Here is a 15,628-nt window from a genome sequence, read left to right on the forward strand (position 1 = left end):
GTTCTCAAGGGGAATGCTTCCAGGTTTTGCTCATTCAGTATGATATTGGCTGTGGGTTTGTCATATATGGCTTTTATTATTTTGAGGTGTGATCCTTCAATAGCTAGTTTATTGAGAGTTTTTGACATGAAGGGATGTTGAATTTTATTGAAGGCCTTTTCTGCATCTGTTGAGATAATCGTGTTGCTTTTGTGTTTAATTCTGTTTATGTGAGGAATTACATGTATAGATTTGCCTGTGTTGAACCAACCTTGTATCCCAGGGATGAAGCCATCTTGATCGTGGTGGGTCAAGGTACCCTTATCAGTCTTAGGTTCAGTCTTTTTACATAATCCCATATTTCTTGAAGGTTTTATTCATTCTTTTTTGGTCTTTTTTCTCTATTCTTCTCTGTTCTTTTTTCTCTATTCTTCTCTTCCTGTCTTAGACAGATGGTTTTGAAGCTCTGAGATTCTTTCCTCCACTTGGCCTATTCTGCTAGTGATACTTGTGGTTGCATTGTGAAGTTCTCGTGTTGTGTTTCTCACCTCCATCAGGTCAGTTATGTTCCTCTCTAAACTGAATATTCTGGTTATCACCTTCTGTAATTTCTTTTATGATTTTTAGCTTCCTTGCATTAAGTTAGAATGTGCTCCTTTAGCTCAGTGTGGTTTGTTATTACCCACCTCCTAAAGCCTACTTTTGTCAATTCAGCCATCTCAGCCTGGGGTCAGTTCTGTGCCATTGCTGGGGAGGTGTTGTCATTTAGAGGAGAAGAGGCATTCTGCCTTTTCGAGTTTTCAGCGTTTTTGTGTTATGTTTTCTCATCTTTGTGGGCTTATCTACCTTTGATTTTTGACATTGCTGACCTTTGAATGGGGTTTTTATGGGGTCTTTTTTGTTGATGTTGTTGCTTTCTGTTTGTTTTTAACAGTCAGACCACTCTTCCCTAGGTCTGCTGTGGTTTTCTGGGGGTCCACTCTGGACACTGGTAACCTCAGTCTCTCCTGCACCTGGAGGTATCACCAGTGAAGGCTGCGAAACAGCAAAAATCTGTCTGGCTAGTCAGTCCCAATGCAAGAACCTGGATACCTCAACTGAAGGTGCAGAATTCACTCGCAGTTTTCACTGCTCTCCGTGAGAGCCGCAGGCCACAGCTGCTTCTAATAGGCAAGCTTGGCCCCATCTAAAGTATGATTTCTTAATACATGAGATGTTTTAAATACGTAACAATATTTATCACAAATAATATTTTGTCTCAATGAGATATAAAAATTGCTAATAAATCAATTCTTTTTTGGTTACCACAAAGCTATCTGGAAATGTAACATCTGCCATTTAGAAAATTTTTGTAGAGTTAATAGAACTTTACCTGAAGGGAGGCTGGCAATATGCATCATGATTTCAAATATTGTATTAATTGTTTTGTAATTTTGTGTTTTTTAAAACTAAACTTATTAAATTGGTTGTATGTTACTTTAGGTAGCACTATTTGGTGATGAGAGAATAATAATTTGCAAAATATAAGAGTTCCTTATTATAAAAATGTCCTCTGTTTTATATTACTACCACTTCCTCTGAAAGTTTAAAATTGTAATTTTGTAATTAAAATATATATTCACAAATGTGACTTGTCAATGTGAATATTTATAATTTTAGGGTTTTTTTTTTTTGCATTTGGTAGGGACAGGGTTTTCTGGTATCTATTCTTCTTCAAAATAAAAGGTAGAGAGAATGGAATCAGGAAAGGTTAAAACACAAAGGAACACAATGATGATGATAGAGATTATTCATTTGCGGCTGGCCAGGGCCTAAAAATATCAAGAAGAAACATGATCAATAGAAAACCTGCATGTCCTTGAACATTATAGAATTTTTAATTTCTCTTAAAATTATTCATGATAAAAATCTCTGTACTTTGCACATTTAAGAGAGATAAAATCAGAGGGCAGGGGCCTCCCTGATCCTGATAAGAGCGCCCAAAGCACAAAGGATGTGTCTTTATCTCCTCCCAACTCCACGGCGGAAACAGTTGCTCTGGTTATCTTATTGCAGTGATGCACAGAGACATGATGGTCAAAGAGCTTGCACACTTTAAAAAAGAAATGTTGGCTGGGCATGGTGGCTCACATCTGTTATCCCAGCACTTTGGGAGGCCGAGCCGGTGGATCACGAGGTCGGGAGTTTAAGACCAGCCTAGTCAAAATGGTGAAACCCCGTCTCTACTAAAAATATAAAAATTAGCCAGGCACGGTGGCAGGAACCTGTAATCCCAGTTACTCGGGAGGCTGAGGCAGAGGAATCACTTGAACCAGGGTGGTGGAGGTTGCAGTGAGCCGAGATCTAGCCACTGCATTCCAGCCTGGGCGACAGAGTGAGACTGTCTCAAAAAAAAAAAAAGTTATATTATGTTGAGATTAAAAAAATAAATGACATGATTTGTCTACAGATCTTTATTACTCTACCTCATTTACATTAAATTTATGAACAACTTAATAACACACAGGGCTTTTATTATTATTATTGTGATAATTTCTTTGTCAACATCATTTTTACCATATTGTATAAACAGCATTGTAAGACCTGTGACTGGTCATTGACAATATATACAATATGTGTATATTTGTACACAGGATCTAGCTCTGTCATTCTTGCTGGAGTGCAGTGGCACAATCACAGATCACTCCAGATTCAAACACCTAAGGTCAAGCCAGTCTCCCACCTCATCCTCCCTAGTGGCTGGGACTACAGGCATATGCTGCCACAGTCGGCTGGTTTAAAAAGAAATTGTAGAGACAGGGTCTTGCTATGTTGCCCAGGCTAGTCTTGAGCTCCTGGCCTCAAGTGATCCTCCAACATTGGCCTCCCAAAGTGCTGGGATTACAGGTTTGAGCCACCATGCCCTGCCTGCTCATATATTCTTCAATAATGAGATAAGAAAAACCTATCACCAGGCAGGATTTTTAGAGGTTTCCAAAACTGGAACATATGATTTGTGATCAAGCCCTTCCACTGTTTTCTGTCTTTTATCTCTGCAATAACAGTTCTGCTACTGTTTTCCTCAACCAGCTAAGAATTAAACGTCTCGAGATCATAAATGTCTATGTTTGTAAACATCGTGATTCTGCCTGTACCCTGCATTAAGTTAAATTGTCAGAGAAATTGAGATGTATTTTAGTTATTTGGTTATTATCTTATAATTATTCTTTTGGCATTTCTGCATTTCACAAGGTTCTTTTCATGGAAATATCTAGTTAGAAAGAATAATACTTTTCTAAAATTGTGAGCTCAGTTTCTCAGGTTGCCAACTATTGCCACTGCACTAACCAACCTTCCTTCATCTGTCACATGAAACTCTCATAATCACTTTATGTTGTTGATAACCAGTCACAGGTCTTACAGTGCCGTTTATAGAATATGATCAAAGTAGTGTTGACTAAGAAATTATCAATATAATAATAAAACAGCCCAGTATTTTATTATATAAGTTGTATATATATTTAATTTAAGCCAGAGTACAAAGATCTGTAGACAAATCGTGCCATTTAAAAAAAATCTCAACAAATTTGACATTATTATGAAGATGAAGAAACAGATTTATCAAGCTCTCTTTTCTTTAAATTATTTTTTTATTATACTCTTTTATTATATTATTTATGCTCTTTTATTATACTCACGTCCTCAGGTGCAGGTGCCGGGCCCTTCTCCAACAGTGATCTCCGGCTCCCTCCCCGCTCAGGGGCCACTCTGCTCTGATACGGGCTCTGATGCCGGCCTGCAGCTCCCCTGCTCTTGGTTTCTGCCTGGTGTCACCTTCTTCCACGACACCCAGTCCCAGGATGACTGACGCCCAGGGAGATCTGTCGCCTCTCTGCAGAGACCACGTGTGTTCACCCTCGGCAGCAACACGCTGCTCCTTCCTCAAGGCGTCCTGAGGCATTGTGCATTTTCACCGTTTCTGGGATGTAAAGAAGGAGGAATATTTGTCAGATAGAGAGAATACCGGTTCAGATGGTTGGTGGCTCAGATAGAGGTGGGGTTTGTTCCAGCCAGCAGCCCGTCCTGAGAACCAGGCTGGAAGAAACACCCTTCCCTGTGGCACCACAACACCTACACCGAGGTGTCTATGCTGCCTGGAAAGCACAGCGGGTCTCCCCAGTGCTGGGGTCATCCGGAGAGCCAAGCACCTTCCAGGGGGGCCTTGAAGTGGGGGCGCCGGCCCCCCAGGGTGCCCAGGCCAGACCGCCTCCTCTCAGGTGGTTCAGCAAGAGCTTCCTTCTGCCTCAGATCCTTCCAGGGTGTGGACTTTCTTTTCCTATGATTCTTTTCTGACTTCACCTTACGTTACTCCTCTCCATACCTAGACGGTAAGCCCGGTGAGGGCAGGGACCCAGCCTCCCTCATTTGCAAAGCAACCACAGTCCCTGCCTTTGAGCTGGGCTGTGGGTGCCAAGCTGGAGAGCATTTCGCCCTCTCCCACTGCTGCTGAACAGAAACCACAAATTTAGTGGTTTAAAATAGCACAGATTTCTTCTCTTGTAGAGCTGGAGGTCAGAAGTCCGAAATGAGTTTCACTGAGCCAAAGCCAGGGAGTCAGCGGGGCTGGTCCCTCTGGAGGCTGCAGAACACCTGCTCTGCACCTCCTCCGACCTCTGCAGCTACTCGGCACCCAGGACAGCTGTGCGGCCTCTGCTGTGTCTGAGCTGCTGTTGTTCCATGGCCCTCTCTGTGAGCTTGCTGCCTCCCTCTCATAAGTCATCTGGATGACCCAGAACAACCTCCCAATCTCTAGACACTTATCCTGACTCCATCCATAGAGCGCCTGCTGCATGTAAGGTAACGTGCACACGGGTTTGTGGGATTAGGATGTGCACACCTTTGGGGGCCTGATGTAGCTGACCATGCCCACATCTGGTGGGAACCCACCTTCAGGGTTTCTTCTCCTTGGACACAGGCTACAGCCCAAGCCAAATGTCCCAGAGCCTGGAGCAGGGCCCCCCTCCCCCACTTTCCCCAAAGAGGCTGGCGTGGGAACAAAGCCCCTGTGTGGTCAGGAGCTGGGAGGGCAAGACGACAGGACAACAGGACAAGAGGACAACAGAACAACAGGGCAACAGGGCTACAGCCATCCCAGCTGGAGAAGATTCTCAGGGCTGAGGTGGAGGAGGTCGGGCCTCAGCCGGGCTCAGAGTGGACCTGCTGGCCCTCCTGTCACAGGAGGGAGGGGCGGTGGGACGGGAAGAGAGGGCCTTGAGATCAAGCCGTGCCCTGCTGAAGCCTGGCAGAGGGGCTGTGCCTCTGGGCAGCTGGTGTGAGCTGTCGTCTCGTGCAGCTGGTCTAGGATGGGGCAGAGGCTCTGCCTTGACCTCTCCCACCCCTGGTGCCGCCTCTGGGCAGCTGGTGTGAGCTGTCGTCTCGTGCAGCTGGTCTAGGATGGGGCAGAGGCTCTGCCTTGACCTCTCCCACCCCTGGTGCCGTTTGCCCCTCCACTCCAGGTGAGCACAGCTGGAGCAGCAGCTACCTCGAGGACTGGTGGCCTTTGAGGTTTTCCCGATGGACTTTTCAGGCTTCTACCAGCAGGGCCCCATGACTGCACTGCCTCCTGGGAGCTGCTACTGGGAGAGGCAGCGGTACAATCCCCCCTGCCTAGAGTCGACAAGGGGCTTCCCCCACTGAGCTGAGACAAGGCCTTCTGTCTGCATCATGAAGCTGCGATCGCAGCTTCCTACAGCTATGAAACTCCCAGCTCAACCCACCCAGACTCAGTTCTGTTCCCTGAGACCTTCGGTCACAATGGCACACCTCGCCTGGGGTGGAACCTCCTGCTGTTTACAGCGATGAGCCCAGGGTGAGCAGAGACAAAGCACCAAGACACGCTCGTCAGAGAAGGGCTGGGCAGGACAGACACAGGCGGACAGGGTGGCCAGAGAGGCTGTGAGAAACGGGCAAAACAGAGGGGGTGCATTTATCATCCCTTCCTCAGCACCTGACGCCAGGCAGGCCCTGTGCCTCCCCAGTCCAACTCTTCCAGGCATGGCAGATGCTTGATAATTCCTGCGACTGACCCAAAGGCTTCACAGGTCAGATTCCAGCCAGGCCGAGCCTGTGAAAAGACTTTCTTCAGAAAGTCCAGACCATGGTGATCATGGCCATTACGGCTGGAAATGTTGGAAGACCTGCAGGGCACTGGGCTTGTACCTTGGCCTCTTGGACATGCCCCCACCTCCCTCGTCTCTCCCCAGGGAGAGTCAGTGATGGTTCACCTGGTGCCAGGCTGTTCCCCATCCAGCAGGAGCCATTAGGGAGGAGCAGGTGGGCTGGGCCCCACAGACTGAGAGAGTCAGGTCCCCAGCCCTGGAGAAGGGCATTTTAATGAGTGTATTTGGCCAATGGCCAGTCACTGAGGCTGTGGTCCTCCCCTGTCTCCGAGAAGCCCCAACATGGAAGGCTCAGGATAGAATATCCCCACGACCCTGCTCACCACCCTTCCCATGAGGCTCTGTCATGGGAGGCTGGATGCAGTGTGTCTTTAAAATGGTCTGCGCATCTCAGTCTCAAACTTTGGAAAGGGTTAACATAGCATTCCATGACCAGGATGCTGGGACTTTGAAGTTTCCCCTGCTAAACAGGACAGAGTCTCAAAAGAGCTCTTCCTCAAGCTGATTTAACCAGTCATTGGGTGGCACAGGCCATCAGCACTGAAGGCCGGCAGCAGAGAGTTATTTGCTTCCAATATTCAATGCAGTAGAGGTGTTGGGTAAATACTCCCATTCCCAAATGGAGAAGTTGGGCAAAAGAAAGGGGCAACAGGCCTCAGGCAAATCTGAAACCCAGTAAGGCATACATTAAACCTTCAAGCTCCAAAATAATTCTTGATTTCATGTCCTGCATCCAGGGCACACTTGTGCAAGGGGTGGGTTCCCAAGACCTTATGCAGCTCTGCCTCTGTGGCTTTGCAGTGTACAGTCACCATGGCTGCTGTCTTGGGTCAGAGTTGAGTGCCTGTGGTATTTCTAGGCTCAGGATGAAAGCTTCCCATGGCTCTACCATTCAGGGATCTCGAGGTGGCGGCCCCATTCCCACAGCTCGAGTAGGCAGTGCCCCAGTGGGGACTCTGTGTGGAGGCTTCAATCCCACATTTCCTATTGGCACTGCCCTGGTGGACTTTTGGTTTCTTTCTGATTCAGTCTTGGAAGGTTGTGTGTTTCCAGGAATTTATCCATTTTCTCTAGGTTTTCTAGTTTATGCACACAAAGATATTCATAGCAGTCTCTGAGGATCTTTTTTTATGTCGGTGGTATCCTTTGCAATGTCTCATTTGTCATTTTTGATTGTGCTTATTTGAATCTTCTTTTTTTCTTGCATAAGCTAACTAGCAATCTATCATTTTTATGTGTCCTTGCAAAGAACCAACTTTTTAATTTTGCTGATTCCTTGGATGGTTTTTTTGGTCCCGATTTCATTAACTTATTCTCTAACCTTTGTTATTTCCTTCTACTAGCTTTGAGTTTGGTTTGTTCTTTTCTAGTGTGTTTGTCTATTTTAGCTTGTTAATTTGAGATCTTTCTTTCTTTTTATGTAGGCATTTAGTGTTATAAACTCTCCTTTTAACATTGTTTTTTCTGTATCCCAGACGTTTTGGTATGTTATGTTTCTATTTTCATTTGTTTCAGGAATTTCTTTAAATTTCTGCCTTAATTCTGTTATTTACACAAAAGTCATTCACGAGCAGATTGTTTAGTTTCCATGTTCCTCTGTGGTTCTGAGAGTTCTCGATATTGACTTCTAATTTTATTCCACAGTGGTCTGAGAATATACTTAATATAGTTGCGATTTTTAAAAATTTATTGAGGCTTATTTTATGACTGAGCATGTGGTCAATTTTAGAGAATGTTCCATGTGCAAATGAGAAAAATGTACATTCTATGGTTTCTGGGTGGAGTATTCTGTAGATATCTATTAGGTCTGTTTGGTCAAGAGCCCAATTTGAGTCCACAGTTTCAATGTTAGTTTTCTGCCTAATAATCTGCCTAACTAATAATCTGCTTACTGCTGTCGGTGGGGTGTTGAAGTTCTCCACAATTATTGTACAGCTGTGTATCTCTTTTCTTAGGTCTAGTAATATTTATTCTAAAAATCTGGGTGCTCCAATGTTGGCTGCATATATATTTAAGACAGTTAAGTCTTCTTGTTGAATTGAACACTTTATATAATGCCCTTCTTTGTATTTTTTTTACTGTTGTTGGTTTAATGTCTGTTTTATCTGATACAAGAATAGCAATACCTCTCCTTTTTTGTTTTTCATTTATGTGATGAATCTTTTTCCATCCATTTACTTTGAGCCTGTTGGGATCATTACACATGAGATGGGTCTCTCAAAGGCAGCAGAAGTGTCTTGTTTTTTTATCCAGTTTGCCACTCTGTGTCTTTTAAGTGGAGCATTTCAGCCATTTACATTCAAGCTTAATATTGATGTGTTAGGTTTTCTTCCTTTTATAGCATTAGCTAGTTATCTTGTAGTCTCAATTGTTTAATTGCTTTATAGGTTCTGTACATTTTGTATTCATGTATGCTTTTATCATAGCAAGTATCATTCTTTTATTTTCACGAGTCAAACTCCTTTAAACATTTATTTTAGAGTCAGTCTGGAGGTAATGACTTCCCTTAGCATTTTCTTATCTGGAAATACCTTATTTTCCTTTCTTTATGAAGCTCAGTCTGGCAGGTTATGAAATTCTTGCATGGCTGGGCGCAGTGGCTCACACCTGTAATCCTAGCACTTTGGGAGGCCGAGGCAGGCAGATCACCTGAGGTCAGGAGTTCAAGACCAGCCTGGCCAACATGAAGAAACTCCATCTCTATTAAAAATACCAAAATTTGCCAGGTGTGGTGGCGGGCACCTGTAATCCCAGCTACTGGGGAGGCTGAGGCAGGAGAATTGCTTGAACCCAGGAAGCAGAGGTTGCAGTGAGCTGAGATCACACCACGGCACTCCAGCCTGGGTGGCAAAGTGAGACTCTGTCTCCAAAAAAAAAGAAATTATTGGATGGCATTTTTTTTTTCTTTGAGAAGGCTAACGCTAGGCCCCAATCTTTTCTAGGTTGCAGGGTTTCTGCTGCTAAGTCTGTTGTTAATCTAATTTACTTTATAGGTAATTTGGCCCTTTGTTTGAGCTGCCTTTAATATATTTTCTTTTGCATTGACCACGGCTATTCTAATGACTGTGGATGTCTTAGGAATGGGCATCTTGTTTACTATCCCACAGGTGTTCTCTGAATTTCTTATATCTGAATGTCAACCTTTCTAGCAAGACTAGAGAACTTTTCCTAAATTATTCCCTTAAATATACTTTCTTAGTTGGTTACTTTTTATTCTTCTGTTGTAGGAATGCCAATAAGTTATAAGTTTGGTCACTTTACATAATCCCATATTTCTTAAGGGCTTTGTTTTTCAGTTCTTTTTTCTTTTATTTTTGTCTGACTGGGTTACTTTGAAAGACCAGTTTCAAAGTCTAAAATTATTTCTTCTGCTTGGTCTAGTTTATTGTTAAAGAGTCCAACTGTGTTTTGAAATTCCATTAGTGAATGTTTTAATTCCAGAAGCTCTATTTGTTTTTTTCTTAATCCAGCTATTTATTTTTCCATATTTCAAATTGTACTTAATGATTGTTTTGCACATAAAATTAATGTATACAAGATTAATGCTTTAAAGGAACTAAGCACCCACCAGACTCAAGAAAAAATGATGTCCTATGATACATCTGAAAAAAATTTAATCTTTCTATTAATTACAGTTATGCAAATTAAGATAATATGTATTTTTGTCTAGCAAAATAAAATATAAGTATCAGTTTTGGTGAAGCGAAAGCATAGTGGACATTAATTTGCCGATTGGTGCTGCAAGTATAAATTGATTCAACATTTTGCAGGGACGTTAGTCAATATGTGTGAAAATTATACACTAATATCTCTTTACACAGTAATTAAAGTGCTAGGACTTTTTGAAAAGAAAACATGTCTCAATGTGCCCATATTTGTTTCTGTGAAAATGTTTACAAAAAATGTTGTTCATTGAAAGCAATAAAATATTTAATAATAGAGTAGGCCTGTAAATCATGGAACTTATTCAACAGGGGATGCCTGAAGAGGGTCTAAAAATAATCTATATGTTTAAATAAATAAATTAAAAGAAATTTATTTTAAAATCCTACATTTAATTATATTAAAAATTATCAATTTAGGTGATAGGATTATTGGTAAATTTTAATTTTTTAGCATTTTTGTTCCTTTATGTGCCAATTTTTCTATTACTGTCTTTTACTCCTTTTGTAGATAAAATATACTGTTTTAACATAAAATAAATGTCATTCATAATTTCTTATACAGTAAGAACATGTTTTGGGGGGTGTTTTGGGGGGAGAGGGGAAGGATAGCATTAGGAGATATACCTAATGCTAAATGATGAGTTAATGGGTGCAGCACACCAGCATGGCACATGTATACATATGTAACTAACCGGCACATTGTGCACATGTACCCTAAAACTTAAAGTATAATAATAATAAAAAATAAATTAATTAATTAAAAAAAAAAAAGAACATGTTTTTGAGACAGGTTCTTGCTCTGTCACCCAGGCTGGAGTGCAATCATAGCTCACTGCAGCCTCAACCTCCCAGGCTCAAGCTATCCTCCCACCTCAACCTCCCAAGTGTCTGGGACCATGGCTGTGCACCACCATACCTGGCTAACTTTTAAAGAAAGATTATTGTAGAGCCAGTGTCTCACTGTGTTGCCCAGGCCGGTCTCGAACTCCTGGTTCAAACAGTCCTCCTCCCTCAGCCTCCCCAAAGTGTTGGGATTACAGGCGTAAGCCAATGCACACAGCCAGAGCTTTTTTAAAAAAAAGTATGCAATATATTTGGTCTTTAAAAAATGTTTTTGTTTGAAGAGCAAAGTACTCATGCAGGAAAATAATCCAATTTATGCTGCGGTTTAATTTAAAATGAAATCACTTGGCATTATTAAAAAATAAAATTTTGCCCAGGCGCAGTGGCTTACTCCTGTAATCCCAGCATTTTGGGAGGCCAAGGCAGGTGGATCACCTGAGGTCAGGAGTTTGCGACCAGTCTAACATGATGAAACCCCGTCTCTACTAAATACAAAAAAAAAAAAAGCCGGGTGTGGTGGCCCATGCCTGTAATCCGAGCTACTCGGGAGGCTGAGACAGGAGAATCACTTGTACCTGGGAGGCAGAGGTTGCAGTGAGCCGAGATCGCGCCATTGCACTCCAGCCTGGGCAACAAGAGTGAAACTCTGTTTAAAAAAAAATTAAAATTAAAATAAAATTTCAAGTGTCCATTTGTTACCAAGAAAATAATTTTTAAAAACATTATTCTAATGCAATCTACAATTGTGTAGAATCATGATAGAATATACCACAGCATCCTGCTGAGTTTTATTTGCTATTAAGATTAAGTGGGGCCGCACGGCCAGACAGGCCCTGCTCCTGAGGCCGGGCGGGCTGCGCGCCTGCGATCCTGCGCCTGTGGTCCCGGGGCAGCCCGGACCAGCGCAGGAGAACCCGCGAGCCCAGCGGCGCCTGCCCCGGGCTGCAGCCCCACCTGCCGGCGCGCCGCCTGGGAGCGGCTTCTGGGAGCCGGGCGGCCCCCGCGGTGCAGGCGCGCTGCTAATGGCCTTGCGAGGCTCACTGGGTCTGAGAGGTCGGAGGCTGCGAGTATCGCTGCTGAAGGCTGTGGTGGACCCGGCTGGATCGCGGATTCTGGGCTAGATCGCAGATTTGGGATCGCGGGTTGGGGTTTGGATCGGGGATTTGGGGCAGGGTGGGGGGCCGTGAAAAGGTGCCGTCATCTTACAGGGAGTTGCCCCGGCTGAGGAGCCGGTGGTTGGGTGTCTGAGAAGATTACAGGCGCCCGCCACCACGCCCGGCTAATTTTTGTACTTTTAGTAGAGACGGGGTTTCACCGTGTTGGCCAGGCTGGTCTCAAACTCCTGACCTCCTGATCCGCCCGCCTTGGCCTCCCAAAGTGCTGGGATTACAGGCATGAGCCACCGCACCGGCCTTATCACTACTATTATGGGTTTTTTGGTTTTTTTGTTGTTGTTTTTTGTTTTTTTGTTTTTGAGACGGAGTCTCGCTCTGTCGCTCAGGCTGGAGTGCAGTGGCGCGATCTCAGCTCACTGCAAGCTCCGCCTCCCGGGTTCACGCCATTCTCCTGCCTCAGCCTCCCGAGTAGCTGCGACTACAGGCGCCCGCCACCATGCCCGGCTAATTTTTTGTATTTTTAGTAGAGACGGGGTTTCACCGTGTTAGCCAGGATGGTCTGGATCTCCTGACCTCGTGATCCGCCCGCCTCGGCCTCCCAGAGTGCTGGGGTTACAGGCGTGAGCCACCGCGCCCGGCAAACTCTACTATTCTTTATTGGGTGTAACCCAGGAGGTCAACAAATTATTTTTCTTTTCTTTTTTGTTTTTTTTTTTTTTTGTTTTTTTTTTTTGAGATGGAGGCTCACTCTTGCCCCGCCTCTGCACTCCAGCCTGGGTGACAAGAGTGAGAAATTTGTTATAAACATTGTTCTGTTGCAGGCTTGGGGACCCTTTGGAGACAATGAAACTATCACCTCATGTTCTTCTCCAGTTTCAGGGCATAGATTCTCTGGAACCACTGAAAAGTGACTTCCTGGTTGTGGAACTTAAATACTGACTTAACCGTAACTAAATGGTTACTTACAGAAACGGAGCTGTCCCTCGGTGACTCCTGCCTTAGGTGCCTTTCTCATTTACCAGGACAGGTTATTTGTCGCATCCTTCTGGTCCATCACAGTCTCAACTTGTCCTGTTTTCTCAGAAAACGTATTTTTTTCCTTCTTCTTCTTCCATAACAAACCTTATCTCTCACCCACCCCACCCTCAGTTTGCACTCACTAGCCCCCTGCTGTTCACCCTCAGGTCTCAGGATGACATGCATATTTCAGGAAGCAGTCTACAACTTGATGTTCATGTTCAAGACAGTGGACTCAACTTGGAGCACCATAGCATATATTTCACACAAGTGGAACACCTAGATTTTAAAAACTCTGATCAATTCCATCATCTCATCCTCGGGCACGCTGGCAGGCAGGCAGCAGCGGGGCCCTCAGATGACAGAGACCTCTCACAGTCTCAGGAAACATGACTTTATGGTGCTCCGACAGAAACTCATGCATTGATATCTAAGTAAACTTCAATGTCCCCAGCGTTTCTCAAAGGTAAATGCTCCTTTGTGGATGAATCTGTGATGGACAAAACTGCATCATCTAGAAGATGGGGCAACACAGACATTTAAACAAACTGTCACCTTTAAAGAGGAATCATCCTGAATGCAAGACAATGATGGCAGAGGGGAGGACTGAGGGCACCTGTAAGTCCTCCAGAGTGTGGATCCCTGCTCTTCCTGCTCTTGCTTGGAGATCGCTTCTAAGAACTGGTGGAGGGTTTTGGTTCTCAACTTCTTTTGTTTGTTTGTTTGAGACAGAGTCTCGCTCTCTTGCCCAGGCTGGAGTGCAGTGGCGCGATCTCGGCTCACTGCAAGCTCTGCCTCCCAGGTTCACGCCATTCTCCTGCCTCAGCCTCCTGAGTAGCTGGGACTACAGGCGCCGCCACCACGCCCGGCTAATTTTTGTATTTTCAGTAGAGACGGGGTTTCACCATGTTAGCCAGGATGGTCTCCATCTCCTGACCTCGTGATCCACCCACCTCGGCTTCCCAAAGTGCTGGGATTACAGGCGTGAGCCACCGCGCCTGGCCTTGGTTGTCAACTTCTACATCAACTCTTGCTGTGAATTCCTCTGCTGAGTGTAGAATCTCTAAAGAAAAAAAAGTTTATTTTTTTAGTTCAGAGAACAGAAAGTTATTAATTATAAATGGCATCAGCAGTCCAACACAATGCCCTTAGGGGCAACAAAAAAATTGAGGCAAAAAGGTTTTTTAAAGAATTTAAAAAGGGGACTAGAAATGAGTAGAGGAGCAGAAAAAGCAAGAGCACATCCAACTGGTAAATGAGATAAGATCAATTTAGAGAAAATATCCCAAAATGTCTTCAGTGGTACTTGCTGGGGTCATGTACATTTACGTAGGTTTGACCCAAAACAGCAGGCTATCTGCCTCACTGTCAAAACAACACACTTGAGAAATTAGTCAAAGCGTTCACATTTACTGACAGAGGAAATAAGTCTCAAATTTGTAGTTTATTTGTCTATAGAGTAAAGCAATTCCTGCAAAATGTTAAACATAATACCTGAAGAGCCAATGCTTCTTTGCGCTCTGGAAAAGAACTGAAATTATCAGAAATTCTGGACTTTATGAGATAAAAATAAGAAATTAATGTAGGTTAGTCTTAAGATTAAAATTTGAAAGAAAAGCAGTTTGGAAAAACTTACCTTTTTTTTTTCTTTTTTTGATGGAAAGCCCATCCTCTCCTACCTGTCCCTCATAACTGGCAGGTGTCACCTGGTTGGCCGCAGAAGGGCCTGCCAGCCGAGGGACCACATCAGTGTAAGAAGCAGCTTCCACAGGAGCTCAGCCAGGATCCTTGGAAAACGTCGGACCTTGCCAGGCCATGGTGCTCTGTTCAGAAAGAGAAGATGCAGTTTCAGTAAAACAAAGAGTGTAATGTGAAATTTGTTAACAAAAATTATTGGCCAGGCGTGGTGGCTCACGCCTGTAATCCCACCGCTGGGAGGCCGAGGCGGGCGGATCACAAGATCAGGAGATCGAGACCATCCTGGCTAACACGGTGAAACCCCGTCTCTACTAAAAATACAAAAAATTAGCCAGGCCTGCTGGCACGCACCTGTAGTCTCAGCTACTTGGGAGGCTGAGGCAGGAGAATCGCTTGAACCTGGGAGGTGGCGGCTGCAGTGAGCTGAGATCGTGCCACTGCACTACAGCCTGGGCGACTGAGCAAGACTCTGTATCCAAAAAAACACACAAAAAAGTAACAGTAATGATAAAGACATCTGAGCAGCAAACATACATAGTTATACATTACAAAACAATATTTTCAGTGTCATGTTTATATAATACTGCATTCTATGTTTCTGATCCAACACGGGAGCCTGCTGAGGCCTGGGGCATTTAACAATTGCTAAATATGTAAAGGCTTTAGGTAGTATGTTAATTTGTACTCACAAGCTGGCCTCCAGCAGGACTTCCTACCCCACAGACATAGCTCTGCACCCTTTCTGACCTGGAGATTGGGTGCTCCTGAAGGCCTGGAGAGAACAAGGCCCAGAGCACCAACTGGCCATCAAGTGGACGGGTTGTTGTTGGAGGTGTTGCTAAATGCCCACTCATCAGTCAAGCTTGCTGGGATAAAGCTGTGGGTACATCACACTGAATCAAGGCCGCACCACTGGAGGCTCCCTTCTGTCTCAGAAGCCAGAAAAACAGTGGGTTTGCAAGCCCGTGGAAGATCTAAAGTCTTTTTTAGTTTGGTTGGTTGTTTTGTTTTTGCAAAAAAGGTAAGTAAATTAAAAATGTACACCATTATTTGTCCTGTTTGTCTTTTGGGGACCCTTGCTTGCTTGACAAGGTAACTCCTTTTTTTTTATTCTTTTTTTTTTTTTTTTGAGACGGAGTTTCACCATCTCGGC

General features: G+C 44.1%; 1 protein-coding gene and 1 long non-coding RNA gene across 8 annotated transcripts in view; one reads left to right on the forward strand and one right to left on the reverse strand.

The window, feature by feature from the left end:
- The window catches only part of C8H8orf33 (chromosome 8 C8orf33 homolog), a 24,628-nt gene extending 14,547 nt beyond the window's left edge, over positions 1-10,081 (forward strand). For 2 of the 7 annotated variants that reach the window (XM_063816747.1, XM_054657200.2), the window contains exon 6: positions 933-1,604. In XM_063816747.1, coding sequence (XP_063672817.1) covers positions 933-1,011 — 79 coding nt within the window. In that variant the 3' untranslated portion in view covers positions 1,012-1,604. Of the gene's footprint in view, positions 1-932; positions 1,605-3,664 lie in introns of those variants that run through there. The other 5 variants (XR_008536896.2, XR_010159356.1, XR_008536895.2 and 2 more) reach the window with 5 other exon arrangements.
- On the reverse strand, positions 6,333-14,805 carry LOC134810701 (uncharacterized). Its single transcript, XR_010159357.1, has 2 exons — positions 14,414-14,805; positions 6,333-13,840 (listed from the first exon to the last, which is right to left on the reverse strand). It is a non-coding gene; the product is annotated as an uncharacterized LOC134810701 (long non-coding RNA).
- Positions 14,806-15,628: the final 823 nt, after the last annotated feature.

Source organism: Pan troglodytes, chromosome 7, assembly GCF_028858775.2.
Source record: "Pan troglodytes isolate AG18354 chromosome 7, NHGRI_mPanTro3-v2.0_pri, whole genome shotgun sequence".
Classification (NCBI taxonomy): domain Eukaryota; kingdom Metazoa; phylum Chordata; class Mammalia; order Primates; family Hominidae; genus Pan; species Pan troglodytes.